The sequence below is a fragment of the Odocoileus virginianus genome, chromosome 3 (genome assembly GCF_023699985.2).
Source record: "Odocoileus virginianus isolate 20LAN1187 ecotype Illinois chromosome 3, Ovbor_1.2, whole genome shotgun sequence".
NCBI lineage: Eukaryota > Metazoa > Chordata > Mammalia > Artiodactyla > Cervidae > Odocoileus > Odocoileus virginianus.
In genome coordinates this window covers 92,106,727-92,125,372 of record NC_069676.1, presented here as the reverse complement: position 1 = coordinate 92,125,372, position 18,646 = coordinate 92,106,727, and the positions used below count along the sequence as shown (strand labels likewise).

General features: G+C 41.6%; 1 protein-coding gene across 3 annotated transcripts in view; it reads left to right on the top strand.

Moving 5' to 3' along the window:
- Positions 1 to 2,312: 2,312 nt before the first annotated feature.
- The window catches only part of CHD1 (chromodomain helicase DNA binding protein 1), a 74,790-nt gene continuing 58,456 nt past the window's right edge, over positions 2,313 to 18,646 (top strand). The window contains exons 1-3 of one of the 3 annotated variants that reach the window (XM_070465854.1): positions 2,313 to 2,821; positions 4,383 to 4,452; positions 5,037 to 5,236. In XM_070465854.1, the coding sequence (XP_070321955.1) occupies positions 5,184 to 5,236 (53 nt within the window). In that variant the 5' untranslated portion in view covers positions 2,313 to 2,821; positions 4,383 to 4,452; positions 5,037 to 5,183. The remainder of the gene's footprint in view (positions 2,822 to 4,382; positions 4,453 to 5,036; positions 5,237 to 18,646) is intronic. The other 2 variants (XM_070465856.1, XM_070465855.1) reach the window with 2 other exon arrangements.

Genomic DNA, 18,646 nt, shown 5'->3' with positions numbered 1-18,646 from the left:
AATAAAAAAAAGGAAGAGACTAAGCACAGATCATTTTGCAATCTGTAGTGGTGTTTCATTTTGTCACACTATTCATTGACCACACATTTTTTTCCCCGAGTAGACTCTATGTACCTGTTTGCCTTCTTATACTATGCAAGGGCAAATGTACCTTTCCACATAATAAATACGCATTTAGTGTTATGTTTGCATATCTTCTTGAAGGCTTTGAACCAAACTGTTTAAACATCAGACGAAAATGGCAGTACATCCTACGTATGAAAACAATTATTTTGGGAAGCAGATATCACCAATTCACTCATCATCTGACTTGAAGGGCAGGCCTTTACATCAACTCAAGTAACTGAAGAATGGGATATTAGAAAGTTTCAAAAATTATCATTAACCTGCACTGACTCAAGACTGATCTGTGGGCGAGAAAAATAATGGAGCGTAAAAGAAGTCCAACTTTAAAAGAGCTGGAGCGAAACACTACTACCGGGCTTGAAAAGCTACGTGTTTCTTTCTTTTTTTTTTTTCAAGTGAAAAATTTTTATTTTAGTAAAATACTTAAGATCCTATCACATGCATAGTGTTCTTTTTTTTTTTTAACTTTTTTTTTCCATTTATTTTTATTAGTTGGAGGCTAATTACTTTACATCATTACAGTAGTTTTTGTCATACATTGAAATGAATTAGCCATGGATTTACATGTGTTCCCCATCCCAGTCCCCCCTCCCACCTTCCTCTCCACCCGATCCCTCTGGGTCTTCCCAGTGCACCAGGCCCGAGCACTTGTCTCATGCACGCAACCTGGGCTGGTGATCTGTTTCACCCTAGATAATATACATGTTTCAATGCAAAAAGCTGGAAATAGAACTGCCATATGACCCAGCAATCCCACTTCTGGGCATACACACCGAGGAAACCAGATCTGAAACAGACACGTGCACCCCAATGTTCATCGCAGCACTGTTTATAATAGCCAGGACATGGAAGCAACCCAGATGCCCATCAGCAGACGAATGGATGAGGAAGCTGTGGTACATATACACCATGGAATATTACTCAGCCATTCAATAGAATTCATTTCAATCAGTTCTAATGAGATGGATGAAACTGGAGCCCATTATACAGAGCGAAGTAAGCCAGAAAGATAAAGACCATTACAGTATACTAACACATATATATGGACTTTAGAAAGATGGTAACGATAACCCTATATGCAAAACAGAAAAAGAGACTCAGATGTATAGAACAGACTTGTGGACTCTGGGAGAAGGCGAGGGTGGGATGTTTCAAGAAGCTACGTGTTTCTTTGGGCAGATCTATAAAGGAGGTGGGGGAGGGACAGCGTAACGGAGGCCCGCAGTTACAGTTACGAAAGAAACCGTCAACTAAATTGCAGTTACGTTAACCTGAGACAGTTGCCAACGTCGCTCTTGTTGCATTTTTTTTTTTTTTTTTTTTAATGTAGCGATTCGGCGGCGCACCCTTCACTACCCCGCCCTCCAGGGAGCCGACCTGGAAGTTTCTTCTCTGAATAAGGCACATAGTTTATACTATGAACGATTCCAGAACGGTCACAGGGGGTGAAAAACTCGGTCTGTTTCCCTCAGCCTCCTCAGGTGCCCGGTTTCCCCTCCACCCCCGCCCTCGAGAGAGCCTTTGTCTCAGGGCAACTAAGCCTGGGGAGCGGCGGGAGGAGACCACAGTTGCCCAACAGTTGGGTTCCCAGGCTGCCTCGTGTGACGCAGCGCCCCCACCTCCGCCCCTCAGGGCGGGCGCTCAGAACCGGCGGCCGGCTGAGGCCCGGGCGACCGGACCCCACGCCTCTCCCCGCCCCCGCGACTCCGCCAGCCCATTCCGTCTTCAGCATCTGCCCACCTTCCCCCCCACCCCCACCACGTTTCCCTAGTTCTTTCTCGGCCTCTTGTTTCCTGACGTCCTCACGCAACCATCCGGAGTGACAGGAGCGTCCATACCCGCGGGGAGCGAGCCTGCAGCTCCCACTTTCCGGAATTCAACTCCAGGGCTGCTGAGGGAGGAAGCCCCAAGCCCAGCATCTACGGCCCACCGCGGTCGCCAGAGTCCGGCAGCCTCTGCGCGGCCGGCGTGCGCGCTCCCAACACGGCGCGCGCGCGCCCTCCGCTCTCCGCCCCAGTCACAGACCAATCAGCTTCTTCCTAAGCCTCTCCCCCACCCCGGATCCCTACCCCGGACGTCCCCCCCCACCCCCCATAGCTCCAGGACGTAGCCCCGCCTATCTCCGCGCGCTCACGCGCCAGCCAGCCGGTGGAGTTCGGCGTGCGCGTGCCCGCCCGCCAGCCCGCCTCGCGCCCGGTGGGGAAGGGGAGTGAGCAGAGTCGCTTACGTCGCGGGGAGGCGGAGGCGACGGCGATCTCGGTGGCGGCGGCGGCGGCGGCGGCGGCTACGACAGAGACGGTTGCGCTCGCTCTCTCGGCGTCATGGCGGCGGCCGGGAGCCGATAAGCAGCGGGAGTGGGCGCGCGCGCGTGGCCGCGGGGAAGACGGTCGCTGCTTACTTGTCGCTTTCGCTGGCTCTCGCAGTTGTTGGGTGCTTCGATAATGAATTGATTGTTGGAGCCGCTCTGCAGGGGGATCGCGGCGCGTCGGAGCCGGCCGCCGGGGCTTTCCCTTCCCCTCCGCGTCCTTCCCCTTCCCCCTCTCCCCTCCTCGCGGACTGCTGCTTTACCGCCGCACCCCCCCACAGCCCACACACGCCCCGGAGCCCCGAGGACGCCGACCGCGGGGCCCGGGCGCCGGGGAGGCCGCCTCTCCAGTCGGCTCCTTCCGCCCCGCCAAGCCTGCACGCCCTACCGGTAAGAAAGGGGGTGGCGGGCGGGTCGGGATGTGGCAGGGAGGGACGGGAGCTGGCCCAGCGGTGGGCCGGGGCTCCGCGGGGGAGGGGGGGTGCCCGGGCGGCGGCGGCCCAGCGGGCCGGGACTCCGTGGGCACAGGCCCGGGGGGAGCCCGCGAGGGCCGGCGGAGCGGGCCGGGCGCGCAGGGGGGCGTGTGAGCGGCGAGCGCAGGCCGGCGCCGCAGAGCGCGCATCCTCTGGGCCGGCCGGCCAGCCGGGCGGGCGGGCGTGTGCAGCTGGCAGTCGAGCCCCGGCCTCCGTCGGCGCGGGGCCGGCCGGGCCGCGAGGCGCGAGCGGCGCGCCCGGCCGGGGTGTGGGTCCCGCCGCCACCACCGGGGCTCCTTCCCGGCACGTGGGGAGCGGGCCCGGCGGGGGGGAGCGGGCCCGGCCCGAGCGCGCCGGGGAGGACGCGGGCTGGGCGTGTGGGAAGTTTGAGGCGGGAAGGGGGAGACCCCGGGACCGGCATGAAGGGTGGGGGGCTTGTGGGGGTGCGCCCCGGGATCGGGGGTCGCAGGCTGAAGGGAGCCGAGCGGCTGCGGACGGCGCACGAAGGGAGGTTTCCAGGCTCCGCTTGAGTCCCGCTTGGAAAACTTAGCCGGAGGAAAGCGTCCGTGGAGAGGCCGGGGCGGAGGACGGGCGCCGCGGCGAGGGCGACGGGCTGAGGGGAAGCAGCGGCGTCGCGAGGTGTGGAGGGCCGGCGGGCGCCCGGGAGCCTCACGGAGCGTGGAGGCTCTCGGCATGAGGACTCGATCGCGCAAAAAGGAAGACGGAGAGGAAAAAGGAAGTTAGAAAGTACCGGAGAAAAGCCATTTTGAGGGGGACAAACGTGAAAGGTGAAAAGGAAAGAAGGAAAAGTGAACTTTTGTTTTTCCTCAGCGAAGAGAGACTTTCGGGAAAGAGGCAGTTTGCCAGAGTGCCCAGATATTTTTTTTTTTTTTTTAAAGACCTGATCGTTTTAATAGGGAAGCTCTCTGGCCTGGTGGCCTTCATCTTTAACCTGAGGAACGAGTGTTGCGTGAAATAATTTTTTTTTTTTTTTTTTTTTTGGTGGGGCGCGGGGTAACAGTTTGCTGCTGCGAAGTCGACGGGACTGTAGTCCCTGGGGAATGAAAAAACCGCGATCTCTTTGCAGAGTTTGAGGTGATCGAGTTGGCTGGCAGCAGCTTGTTTCCTCCTCTTTTTTTTTTTTCCTTGCGGAATGGAAATAATCGTAGGAGTCAGTTCTGTGTGCTGCTGTCGGAGGGACAGCTCTGTTCTCAGTCGCCCGTCTCGGTCGGTACTTTCTGGCTGGGGAAGGATCTGACGTCTCCTTCCCCCCGCTTCTTCCTCTCCCTCCCCTGCCAGAGATCTCCTTTGTTTATTCGTGGTTGGCTTGTAGGTGACTCTCCAGTGTTGTGCTGGTATTTTGAAAGGTGGAAATGTTGGCTCTTTAGTCTGCGATTTCTGCCCCCTAACCTTTTACTTAAATAAAAAAAAAAAAAAGCATAGTGTTTATCCTATCCTTTTTTTTTTCCCTTCTGTAGAATCTCTGCACGTCCGAACTGGATACATATTGTATTATTGAAACATAAAACTCCGCTATTTAATTTACCGGTAAATGTGAAAGAACATATTTATTTTGATACTTTGTACTCTTTTTTTTGCACAGATTATGTGATACACTTTTACTCTCCTATTTTTATGTGAGCAATTTCAAAACTTTCCCCTCCCTCACTCTAGTGTATGAAGCCCTTGGTAATAGGAATCAGTGCTGGATTAACAGTAACCTTCACCCCCCCCCCCCCCATTTGTTTGACCAAGTATCTATTAAGACTCTTTTTTTCTATTTTTGGAATTTAGGTAGATGTTACGTACTCCCACTGTGCTTTAGTTATCTGGCCATAATGTGTGGTGTACACTGTACGCACACAGTTGCAGTTGGTCTGAAAGTTCTGTCACTCCACAGGCATTTTCATTTCTTCTGTCAAAAATAAGCAGTGGTGTGCTAAATTCTCATTAGTCGTCAAGAATGTAGTTAATAGAAGCCTAGGTATTTTGAGAAAAAGATCCCTACCCCTTCCTTGCCACATCTCATCTAATTGGCCTAGGTAGATTTGTATAAATTCTAAATAGGCTTCTTCAGTGTTTTTCTCTACAGGCAGTTTTCTTCTTACTGAATTTTTTTTTTTTTTTTTTAGGTGAGTCAAAAAGGGTCCTAGGAAACCTGTGAATATTGAAGAAAATTCATCTGTGAATTTTTAATATTCAAAGAGGAGTCAGTATTTATACTCATCTTGTAAACTGGGAAGATTTATATTTTATTTTAAAACTTCTTGATATTTACAATGAATGGACACAGTGATGAAGAAAGTGTTAAAAACAGTAGTGGAGAATCAAGGTAAGCATGTTATTACCAAGTATTATGAAAACAACTTAAAACTTATGTGACTGTAATTTTTAGCTTTTCTAATAGGTGGCAGAGTTTTCAGATTCAGATTCACGCTTAACTTCCCACACAGTAAAAAAGTTTCCAATAAATGATGCTTTGTTGAAAATACAGATTTTAACTATTTTTTCCATTGAGATACACAAAGGAAAATTTAGGTGTAGAAAGATTGGGATACTTAAATCTCTTTGAGGGTTTATATTATTTGGTGTAATAATTGAAACTGGAACAAGTAAAAAGACATTTAAATTGATATGATTATTAACTGCACTCTCCAAATAAAAGCAATAAGAATTTCTTTACTCATTTTTTTCTGGCATTTTGTCTTCATATGTGTGCTGTCCACTGTAATAGTCAGTACCCATATGTGGCTATTTAAATTTGAAAATTACAAAATATTTCAAAATTCAGTACTCAATCACATTAGACACATTTCAAGTGCTGAATAGTCACACATGGCTAGTGGCTACCGAGATAGAGAGACCAGAATAGATGCCATTGCTATCACTGCAAAGGTTCTTTTGAACATTTCTGATCTGTATATTTGTTAAAGTGTTGCTGCAGCCCTCCTCCCCAATTATTTTTTCAAATTTGAGTTTTAATTATATATGAATGAGTTAAGAGTTCTTATTTGGGCCATGTTTTTACAAAGAAGATAGGATTTATCAGAGTAAGCTACCTTAAGCTATTTTAATGTGTAAGAAACCTCTTCAAGTGCAAAAACCTTTAAAATTCTTCTGTAGCACCCAAATTTTAAGTTACTGTCTGTGTTCATAATGCAATCCATGTAGTTATATAGACTTATCATATAGGGAGATCAAGAATATGGACATTAGGGTCAGACTGCCTGATTACTTACCCAGTTGTACTAATTAGCTTTGTGAATTACGACAGATTTTTTTAACCTCTCTGAAGCTTTGGTTTTTGTACTTAATAGGCATTATAGTATTATATTTCTTATTTAAAGTTGAAGATTAAATGAGATGCTGTATTTAAAGGTCTTAAAATACTTCCTGATATAAAGAGCACTCTATATCAGCATCACATTTTTTATAACATAGAATAATACATAACTGAAACATTATTTAATGGAGAAATGTGAAGGACAAGGAACAGGAAAGCCTTGGCAGCTAGGAGGCCCTCAGAAAAATGTTGGATAGAAAATAGAGCAATGGTATATGTATTTGACTTGAGGCTTGGGGTAGCTCAGAGGGTAAAGCCTCTGCCTACAATGCGGGAGACCCGGGTTCAATCCCTGGAGAAGGAAATGGCAACCCACTCCAGCACTCTTGTTTGGAAAATCCCATGGACGGAGGAGCCTGTTGGGTCGCAAAGAGTCGGACACAACTGAGCGACTTCACTTCACTTGGGGTTTTCTGGTTATGCTAGGTGTACTTTATCAGTTTGAAAGGCAAACTGTTTGAATAACAGGAACATCATAGAAGAAAAAAGGAGTTATGGAAAGAAGAATTATTTAATAGGACAAATATTGGTCTTAGGAGTTAACACACCCTGAGTTGACCCTGTCTCTGTGCTAGCTTAAGTTCTCTGAATGATTTCTGAACTGCAAAATAAGGAGAGTGGAATGGAATAATGTTGAAGTATCATTCTGCTACTTAATATATAAAGTATTTAACAATGTAATATAACTGGAACCACCAGAGTTGAGGGGTTAAAATAGAAGACCTTTGAATTTCAGCTTTGATTCAAATCTCTACAGGTAAATTGACTGTAGTAAGTGAATAGGAGAGTCACGTCCACATTCTCTTGTTCATTAGTGAACAATGAAATGGTTAATAGGTAGAAGTATCTAGAGGAAACAGAGGAGCCTAACTACCCATGAAATAGGAAATAAGACTCTTGAGAGTAAATTTTCTAGTTGAGTATATAGAGAGATCACATAACACATACTGAATCCTTGCCTCTTCCAATAATTTTATGTGTATTTTGCCGCTGTATGCAAAGCAAAGGGGGAGTTGTAAATAAAATTTGATATTGTAGAGGTGAAAAAAGTTAAACCCTGTAAAGTCAAATTTACTTAAAGGGTATACTCATTTTAAATAATCACAAAGTATATTCTCTCATTATTCTGAGTCATTATTTCTACCATATAAACTTTATGTACTTCTGAGAATTGTGGCTGTCAAGTTATCTAGTTGTTGCAACTAACTGCCATGGTGTTTATCAGCAGAAGGGAGACCTGCCTATGTTTTCCTTTCATTTTCTTCCTTACTGCTGTTATGTCCCTTTGCTTTGCTTTACTGTTACTAAGCCTCAGCACCCCCACACCAAAAGTTTTCATAACAAGGCAGTACAGAGGAGAGAGATTGTGCCTAGTTAAGAGTGATGAGGTGAACTTTATAGATACAGGGAGTTTCTTACAAAAAACAAAAGTTACTGTAACTATGAATATTAATATAAAATGAAGGGAGAAATATTTTTGCTTTTAAAATCAATATATGTTAAACAATTTGATTGTTATTGGCTAGAAGTTTTTACATGTATTTTTGCTTCAAAGTTCCTCTTTTCCTTTGTGGAAATTTATGAAACGAAGTAGAATTAGGCAGAGTTTGGCATTTTTAGTTGATATAATTTTCTACTCAGAAGTGTTTGCTTCTTTCATGTGAAAACCTTTCTGTAACCATTGACAGAAAGGAAGAAGAATACACAGGGGAATGTCTGTTTAGCTATGTTATAACTGACAGCTTTGAAACTTATTTACTAAGAAATGTGGGTCAGGATGCACCTGTACCTCAGTTTCAAGTTAGGGCAATGTTTGTTGTATAACTGAAGTTAAGCTTTCTGAAGACAACTATTGAAAAATTTCAAAGAATCAGTTCTCTGCTATGTGAATTTGTTGTTATTTGAAATGAAATATTTCAAATCCTGGTTAGACATTTTTTATCTTAAGGTTATCTATAATGATGATTTGCTCCGCAGATAGATTTGTGGGTAAAGACCAGAAATATATAGTTACATTTTGCTGATTTTTGAATGATTGATAAATGTTTAATACTCAGAAGATGCTTGCCTACAGATTAGATTTTCAACAATGTAAAGTTCATGTAAAATTGAAGATTTATCTTAATCACTTTATATAGTATGCTCATGAAAAATTATTACTGAGTGAAGGAACTTTTAATGATGTGTTAAGATGGTCTTAACTACTTAGAATTGATCCAGAGCTGATAATTGAGCTATGTGATGTTGACCTGATTCTAAAGGAATTTTTTTAAATTGTATTTATTTGTTATTTTTGACTGCCTTGGGTCTTTGCTGCTGTGCGCAGGCTTCCTCTAGTTGTGGCGAGCAGGGGCTGCTCTTTGACCCTGTGTACAGGCTTCTCCTTACGCCGGCTTCTCTTGGGGGGTGTGGGCTCTAGGACGTGAGGCTTCAGCAGTCGTGGCGCTTGGGCTCGGTAGCTGTGGTACACAGGCTTAGTTGCCCCTCCGCATGTGGAATCTTCCCTAACCAGGGATCGAACCCACGTCCCCTGCATTTGCAGGTGTATTCTTAACCGTTGGACCACCGGGGAAGTCAAAGAATTCTTCTCCTTGATACAGTATACCTTTTTATAGCATTCTCAGTGTTTGATTTACTATATTTATAAATAAGTTTTAAATGTATATGTGTGTACACTTTACATTAGAGGAACTCTGTTATAATTAAATATCCTTGGCTTATTCAAAATATTTTCATTGTATTATGCTTCAGGAATCTTTGGATCTCAACTTTTAAAGTGTTTCCTCAGTAAGAAATATGATCAATGGAAATATTTTAAGTGAAAATCTCAGTTTTAGAAATTCAGAGTCTCTCAAAGACATTTTAGAGGCTTTGAGAAAAAAGCCAGGTTAGTCTAAATGACCTGTTAAATTTAAAGAGCACCAAGTCAGTTAATTTGAACACAAGGCCACATATCTCACCAAATATTTGTTAGTGTCTTATTTAAGACTACTTTGCGATGCCATTTTTGTAAGCATTGCGTTTATGTATACACATACCAGAAAGATTTCTTGCCATGAAAATAAGTTTTTGTAAATGAATTTGAATACTTCTTAAAAAAATGGTGTTTCCTAAGCTTAGTTTGAAGTTATCTCAGCATTTTTTAAAAAAGGATCAGTTTATTCTTAAATTTCAAAAGTTTGTGCAAAGAAGCATTTTAAGGAAGACAGGAAAATGTGCAATCACAAAGCCAGAATGGTTTGCAATAATTGCTTTAAACTGGTTTTTGAAATTAACTATGACATCATTAATTGGGCTTCTCTAGTGGCTCAGTGGTAAAGAATCCACCTGCCAATGCAGGAGACCCTGGTTCGATCCTTGGGTCAGGAAGATCCCCTGGAGGAGGAAATGGCAACCCACGCCAGAATTCTTGCCTGGGAAATCACATGGACAGAGGAGCCTGGCCGGCTGCAGTCCATGGGGTCACAAAAGAATTGGACATGACTTAGAAACTAAACAACATTAATTGTAGGAAAGTATGACTTTTTTATGTCTCTCTCTCTTTTTTTTTTGCTAATCCCTATTTCTTGATTCAGTGTGTGTGTGTATATATATATATATTATATATATATATATATATAATATATATATAATTTTTTCCCCCCATCTTTTCCTACTAGTTTTTTTTTCCCCTCATGTATCTGGTATAAGGGAAATCCAGGGTGCCATGTTGCATTAGTTGTTAATACATGCTGCTGAATCTCAGATCATCTCAGGCCATTTCGTAGGCTTTGAAAATTCAAACTGTTAGGAGCTTTGATAATGTGTTTCTCTCTCTTCAAACAGAATTGACAGAACTTGTAAGATTGTGGTTAATCTATGTTACTTTAATATATTTAGACTAATTTTTAATTGGCAAAGATAAGAGAATTGTATGTGATTTGATTTTCAGTGATGTTACTTTTATCCTCATTGGTGTGGAATCATGTAGGGGCAAATACTGATGTGTAGTTGCTCCTTTCTTATGCTGCCTAAGTCATTGCTTATTTAAGATAATGATGACTTGTGAATTATAGTTGGTACAGTTCTCTGTTGAAAAATATGAGTATTTGTGGTGACGATAGAAAGAATTGTTGGAGAAAACTTTTTTTACATTTTTTATGAAAAAGTTTAAAACATTACAGAAGTAAAAAAGTTATAGTTCCAGTTGTGGTTCTTGGTCTAGCAGCATTGGCATCACCTGGGAGCTTGTTTTTAATGTTCAACCTTGGGCCCCATCCCAGACCTACTGAATCAGAATTTTCTTTTTAACAAGATTCCGTGGTGATTTGTATTTATATTAAGCTATATATTATTTCTTACTTATTTATTTATCATTATATATTATTTATATTAAGTATGTATTATGTGTGAAGCTGTTTGCATGGAGTCATTTACCACCTTGGTACTTATTATTATTACACATGCTTTTTGTTTTCTCAGAACCCCCAGATAGCTGCGTCATAAGGCATGCAAGCAAGAAGCAGGGTATATTTCATTTCTCTAGAAGCAATAATAATGGCAACTGATAATTATTGAGCTCTTACTCTGATTGAACCATGGTGTATGTGCATAGTGCATTACATGAGTTTATCCTAACTCATCCTTCCAGAACTCCTGTCATGTATGCAGTACTGTGATTCCCACTCTCCGGAAGGGAGAACCAGATTTAAAGCCACTTTAAAGTCTTCAAAACAAAACAAAACAAAACCCAGAAACTATTAACTGAATTCTGGACTTTAGTTGGATTTTACTGATTTTTCAATTAATGCCTTCTTTTTATTACAGGATTCAATCCAGGATACCATGTTGCATTTAGTTGTTAACTTTCCCCATTGTTCTCTCATCTGTGAAAGTTTCTAAGCCTTTCTTTAATTTTTTCTATCAGTTTTGAGAACTACTGGCCAGGTATCCTGTAAAATGTCCCCCGATTTGAATTTCCCTGATTTTTTTGTTAGGTTAAAAGGTTAAAATAAGGTTATCAGTTACCAGTTTATAGAGAGAGTGTCAGTGGAGAGGAAATGCTCTGCTTGTCACATTATATGGGGAGCATACTATCCACTTGTTATTACTGATGATGTTAATTAACCTTTATCACTTGGCTAAGATAGTGTTTGCCAGGTTTCTTCACTATAAAGTTACTGTTTTTCCCTTTCCATTCTATATTCTTTGGAAGTAAGTCCGTATGTCTAGCCCACTCTCAAGGGATGTGGTGATTGGTCAGGTGGGTGAGAATTAAGTTGTGCCTCCTACTGGAAGGCAGTGTCTGCTGTGCTTAGTCATGTCTGACTCGGTGCGACCCCGTAGGTGTAGCTCACCAGCCTCCTCTGTCCTTGAGGATTCTCCAGGCCAGAGTACTGGAGTGGGTTGCCATGCCCTCATCCAGGGGATCTTCCCAACCCAGGGATCGAACCCAGGTCTCCCACATTGCAGGCAGATTCTTTACTGTCTAAGCCACCAAGGAGGGGGAGTGTCTACTATCCACCTAATATTAAATGGAATTCTTCTATAAAGAAGTAATTTTTCCCTCATTAATTCCGTTATCCACTTATATAACCATGGACGTGTATGTTTTATACTTTGAATTATAATCCAGTAAGTATTTTACTGTCCAAATTGTTTTAGCCTTGCCCTTTGGGAACGCTTTCAAGTTGTCCTCTATATTCATTTTATATCTTCCCATTCTTTTGTCCTAAAATCAGCCATTTCCCCAAAGAGCCCTGGTCCCTTTTTATTGGAGAAGAGGATGTTAGAGACCACGATTTGGGTGCTGAGTTGCTTCTCAGGTGTCACTGCTTCTAGGCCCTCTCAGTAGACAGCAGACAGAGCTAGGTTATATCAATCCATGTATGTTTATATATGTTAAACCATGTGTGTCTGTAGTTGCTTCTATATCTGTCCATCTATGTGCATAGTAAGATAAACATGAATTAGGACTGTTGTCTCCAACTCTGATCCTATACACAGGATTCTTCCTAACCCTCCTTTTTTGTACCTTTGTAACTTCCATCTGTAGTAAAAACCTTGCTCCCACTGTCTACCATCCACCATGCATACACTCCAACCTTAGTATACGAATGAAGTACTGACTAGTATTTTTAGGCTGAACCCCCAAAAGAAGCAAATTTACCAAGCAAAATACAGTGTCTTGTGCACAGTTGCTGTTGTATATAGCCTTATGGTTTCAAGTCAGAACACTGCTTCCAAACTTACTATTCAAGTTAACGTTGTTCTTGTTTATCCCCTTCAGTGGGCTTCACGTGTGGCTCAGCTGGTAAAGAACTCAACTGCAATGCAGGACACCTGGGTTCGATCCCTGGGTTGGGAAGATCCCCTGGAGAAGGGAAAGGCTACCCACTCCAGGATTCTGGCCTGGAGAATTCTGTGAACTGTATAGTCCATGGGGTCACAGAGTCCAACACAACTGAGCAACTTTCACTTTCATCCCTTTCAATGTGGTTATGTCATAAATTTGTAATAAAGTTAGATTTATCAGTTTACATTTCATCCTCAATTACATGGGTTTCTGTTTTAAACTTGTATATGTTACATTTACTCTGTGATGTACAGTTTTATGGGTTTTGACAAATGCACAGAATCATTTATCCTCTACCCCAGTGCTATACAGAATGGTACCTTCACCCTAAAAGTTGTCCTGTGTGTCTGAGGTCTACTGAATCAGAAATTTCGATTAAACAAAATTCCCAAGGAGATGTATGAAAAAATGAAATGAAGTCACTCAGTTGTGTCCAACTCTTTGCGACCCCATGGACTGTAGCCTACTAGGCTCCTCCGTCCATGGGATTTTCCAGGCAAGAATACTGGAGTGGGTTGCCATTTCCTTCTCCAGGAGATCTTCCCGACCCAGGGATTGAACCCAGGTCTCCTGCATTGTAGGCAGATGCTTTACTGTCTAAGCCACCAGGGAAGTTGTATAGGCATATCAAATTTATATGCAAAGATGTGAAACTGTTTATATTTAGTCATTTAGAATCTTGCCATGTTTTGAAATTATAAATTAAGTTGAAGAAAGATTATTTTGATCTAGAGGTAATAATGGAATGAAGTGAAGTGAAGTGAAAGTCACTCAGTCATGGCTGACTCTTAGTGACTCCATGAACTATACAGTCCACAGAATTCTCCAGACCAGAATCCTGAAGTGGGCAGCCTTTCCCTTCTCCAGGGGGTTTCCTCAACCCAGGGGTCGAACCCAGGTCTCCTGCATTGCAGGTGGATTCTTTACCAGGTGGCCACCAGGGAAGCCCAGTAGCCAAGTTCAAATACACAATCAAGACTCAGACTCATGGTGTTGTATAGGCATGCAAGTGAGGTGGAATAAAAAGAAATTGGGCGAATTACTGGAGTGAGGAGATGGGCTGTATGGGAAGTTTTTATGGAGTTTTGAAACTTCTGTAATCTTAACAGTGACAAGAAATGCTGTGATTTGAAAAGGCAAGAACAAACGGTGTATATCAAGCCAGATGGAGAGGAAGGTTTTCACAAGGGTCAGGGTCCCCGCAGTAAAGAAGTGCAAGTTCCCTAGAACAGAGAATGTGTTGGACATCTTAGCTTTCAGTTCTTTACCCCGAGGTTTGTTTATTGTCTCACTGAATTTTTTGTATAGTTTAGTCCCAAGTGGAAGAAGGAGGATAAAAGGAAGCCTAGCTGAATAAACACTACATGTATTAAGAGACATCCATGAGGAGGGACTGTATTTTCCACATGAATGAACTGGTTAGACCTACTGGTTTCAGAGAGACTCTAGGTATCTCTTGTAGCAGAGTTAAGTTCTCACATTTTAATGACTGAGAAAATTGCTGTTTATTATTATGAATATATTATCTATCATTGTGATATGAGGTGACTGCTTGGAAGTCAACTTTAAATAAATGTTTAACTGAATTTGAAAGTTTCTTCGGTGTGGATAGGTTGAGATCTCAGTGATTGTGGTTGAAATGCAGAGACACATAGTTCTGGCTAAGCAGTACTGGCTCATGGGATCCACTGTTTACAGTACCAGAGCTGTGGCATAAAGCACAAATGTAGTGGAGAGCTCTTCTCTGATGAAAACCATTCCCGTTAGCTATTTCACATCTCTCCAGTTACTGCTTTTAGAAATACAGTTCTCTACTCAGATAGTTATTTAATTTGGATTATTGAGCAACTACTATGTGATGGATACCAAAAGATGCTAAAATTTGAGATTCTTTCTAAAGCTTAAAGTTGAGAAAGAGACAGACCTAAGCCTTGAATGTTTGAGTTGGGTATGGTAAATACAAGGAGAGTTTGCAGCTCTTCAAAGGTAGGAGACAGGGAAGTTTGATCATAAAACAAATGGTTAATCTGTATATCATCAAGCCCAGTATCAGAATGAAGTTTTGTGGGTTTTTTTTGTTTTTGAGTTCTCATTTAAAACCCTGGTAGATTTAAATTTTATGCATGTTAAAAGTCTTTGTAATGTGACTTTTATGATGATAAAGATGTTTTGACAGGCTTTGGCAGAGAGCAAAGAGTAATTTTTTATACCCAAGAGAGACAGTGTTACAAGGCAATACATTATGCTGAAGAACTTTCGTGTGAAGGAACGGGCCTGATGGGAAAGAGTTAAGTTAGTCTGAATTCCCTCAGAAAAGACGGTTCTTGTGTTTGTGCTCTGTGTGGCTCTGTCCTTGCTTGACTCTCTGTGACCCCCATGGACTGTAGCCCACCAGGCTCCTCTGTTCCTGGGATTTCCCAAGAAAGAATACTGGAGTGGCTTGCCATTTCCTTCTCCAGTAAATGTCGTTAAGTTTGCCTACTGGTTATAATTATAAATAATAGGAGGGTTTTATCATATTGATATTGTAACACATTTCATATGTGTTTTGTGAAACTGTTGTTTAGTAACTTTGACATCTCTGTATACATAATCTTTATTTCTCATCTGATTCCTGAATGCTTACTAGAGAAACTTTTCAGTTTACTGTCTTTATCTCAGATTTAGCATAACTAAGCTTGGTCATCTTTGAAGTTAGTCTTGCTAAATGTTGTCTTTCTTAGCATTTATTTCTGGCAGTTTTATTCTCGTTTTTTCAGTTAGAGACTTTAAGAATAATTCTGTACTTTGAGTTTACCTTCTGATAGAATTTTGTTTTGGGTTGGTAATGTAGAATGCTAAAAGGAGCTGTTGTGTTTGTCCTTTAGTCCCTAACAAAGGCGTTAACTGGTTTTGAGACCCATGGGGATGAATACTTAACAGATTTTCTCAAATTTTGATTATTATTTTATGGCCTGTACTAAAGGATATGGAGAATAACATTTTAATACAATGTAATTTTATACAATTTAAAGGTGGTCTGATCTTAGTTAGCATCTAGGTGAACCCTTCTCATTTTTAAGTGACTTCTTCTAGGCTAATATATTTTAAATAGTGAGTTGAAATAGAGTATCATAATTGGATTTTTAAATGAAAGAATAATATAAACTAATAGTGTTCTTTTGTAGAATATTATTTCATCAAACTTTTGTTATGTTACATGTGTGTGCTGCATCATTATATAAAATGTATCATGTAAGTCGTACCCCCAAAAGTTTGAAAGTCTTTGACCTCTAATTTAAAAAAAAATTTTTTTTAAGTACTCAGTATCTGCTAATTTCCATATTGTTTCTCTAGGCCTGTTGAACTGGATAATGGTCTATAAAAATAACTACAGGCCCCAACTTAATGAATTCCAGGATGTAGCTAGAAGAGAGATACATGTATAAGCATAATTGTGATATTGTGAAGGAATTATTAGTAACATATTAGCAAAATATTGTGAACACATGGGCTGGAGCAATGGCTTATCCCTGGAGAAATTGGAGAGGGTCTGCCTTCAATACGGAAGACCTGGGTTCAATCCTTAGGTTGGGAAGATCCCCTGGAGAAGAAAATGGTAACCCACTCCAGTATTCTTGCTTGAGAAGCCCATTAGGCTACAGTTCACCGGATTGCAAAGAGTCAGGCACGACTCAGCGACTTCACTTTCACTTTTCACTTTCACATGAAGGATAGGATATTTTTGAGTAATCTTAAAGAGTGAGAAATTTTATCAGTTGCTTCAGAGAGGAAGTGTTTTCTAGAGGGAAAGTATGGGAATACACCAATAGCCAGCTCTAAAGTTGCCCCCTCCCTGAAGCCTTGCCCCTAGTCTCATTTGCCCTACCTCCAGTTGCTCAATCAGGAACCGATACATCCTTATATCCTGCCCCCGCCCCCCAACTTTGTCCTTATATCTCTGATTCTCACAAGTTTTACTTTTCCCATGGCATTTTGTCCTTTACTAGAGACTCTTGCTCAATACTTGTTAGTTGAAGAGATGAACAAATGAATTCACATTATCTGTGTACAGATCTTATTTCAAAAGTGTTTATTGCAAAAACATTTTAGCAAATCAGAGAACCAATTAAGGTGATATATACTAGAGTTTTCAGAGTCCAGGGTCTCAAAAATAGTTACTTTTTTTTTTTCCAATAATTATTATCAAGTGACTAAGCTCTACCCCTTGAGATTATTCAGGTGCTCTGGCTAGTGGGACAGCTTTGTTATATGTAACATATGGCTTATCTTGCCCTAGTGATTGCCAACAAGAAGATGGATGGGAATGGGGAGGGTATAAGGCAAGCCAGTTAATGCTTAAGGCTAAGGTGTAGAAATTTCACATCACTTCTAGCTGTAATCCCTTGGCCAAAACCTGTTCACATGGCCATACCTAGCTGAAAGAGATACTGGGAAATCTTTAGCTGGGTGGACATGTGCCCTTTTACACTGGAATGCCAGTTATGTAATACCAAAGAGCAAGCACAGTGGACGCTAGGTAAGTGAGAGGGGCAAGCAGACAGCATACATATGGCACACAAAGGATTTTTAAAACAATTTGTATCATCCTAAGAATTTAGTGGCTTTCATTTTTCTGAATTTTCTTTCAATTCTTCATAATATTAGTATTTGTTTCTTCACTTAGGTTTCTCTGAACCTCAGCTTCTTTGTTATTTGAAAAGGAAAGGATGAGACAAGAACCCAGTGTTTGGTACATAGCACCAGTTAGTAATGACCATGTCTCCTCCCACCTCCTTTAAAAAAAAAAAAAAAATCAGTTTGTTTTGAAAATGTTAGTATATCTACAGGCTTTACTCATAGACAGTTTATGCATTTATACTTAAAATTATGACAGTGCAAAGAACACCTGAAACAAATTTTGAAGTAATGATTCTGATCTTGAACTCCAAAAAGAAAATCATTTTTTAAATTCTAAGATAGCTATTAATATTGAGCTCCTGGAGAAGACAATGGCAGCCCACTCCAGTGCTCTTGCCTGGAAAATCCCATGGATGGAGGAGCCTGGTAGGCTGCAGTCCATGGGGTCACTAAGAGTCGGACACGACTGAGCGACTTTGCTTTCACTTTTCACTTTCATGCATTGAGAAGGAAATGGCAACCCACTCCAGTGTTCTTGCCTGGAGAATCCCAGGGACTGGGGAGCCTGGTGGGCTGCCGTCTATGGGGTCGCACAGAGTCGGACACGACTGAAGCGACTTAGCAGTAGCAGCATTGAGCTCCTGGTATAGGTCAGATATTATGCTTTACATTTTTTTAAGATCTTCACAGTAATCACTAAGTATGTTTATTACTTCCATGTGGTAGAAACCTGAGGCTTATCTAATGGGTGGTGGTGTTCAGTCGCTAAGTCGTGTCTGATTCTTTGCTACCCCATGAACTGCGGCATGCCAGGCCTCCCTATCCTTCACTATCTCCCTGAGTTTGCTCAAACTCATGTCCATTGAGTCAGTGATGCCATCCGACCATCTCATCCTCCTTCACTCCCTTTTCTTGCCATCAGTTTTTCCCAGCAGAAAAGTACGGGTGTACATATATAAATATAATGAGACAAAAGGGCTAGGAGGCTAGAAGAAAATGTCGAATTTCAGAATACTGTCAAGTTAGTCTCAAATTTCCTCACAAATGTCTGTCAAAAAATTCTTTCAAAAACTCTCTCAAAGATGTTCTATTGAATGTTTTTGACGTTAAGCAGTAGTTAAGGGGGGCGAGAGGAAGGCATAAAGTGAGAATTTAGTGCAGGATGCTTGTTCTTTAGTAAATACAGTTCTTTGATTGTAAATACAGTTCTACTTATTGTAATTTAGTATGTAAATTATTACTGTAAATGTCAGGCACACAGTCCTCTATTATAATAATCTGTCTAAAATCTATTACCTTCTGTTGGTGTGTCCTGTAACTCTTCTTCCCCTCCTCCCCAGAGTCTAATTTATCTAAATTCTACCAGTTTTTTAAAAAAAGGGTGGAAATGGGATATGTATTAGAAAGCAAATGTTTATTAGGAGAGAAAGACGTAAATAAATGGA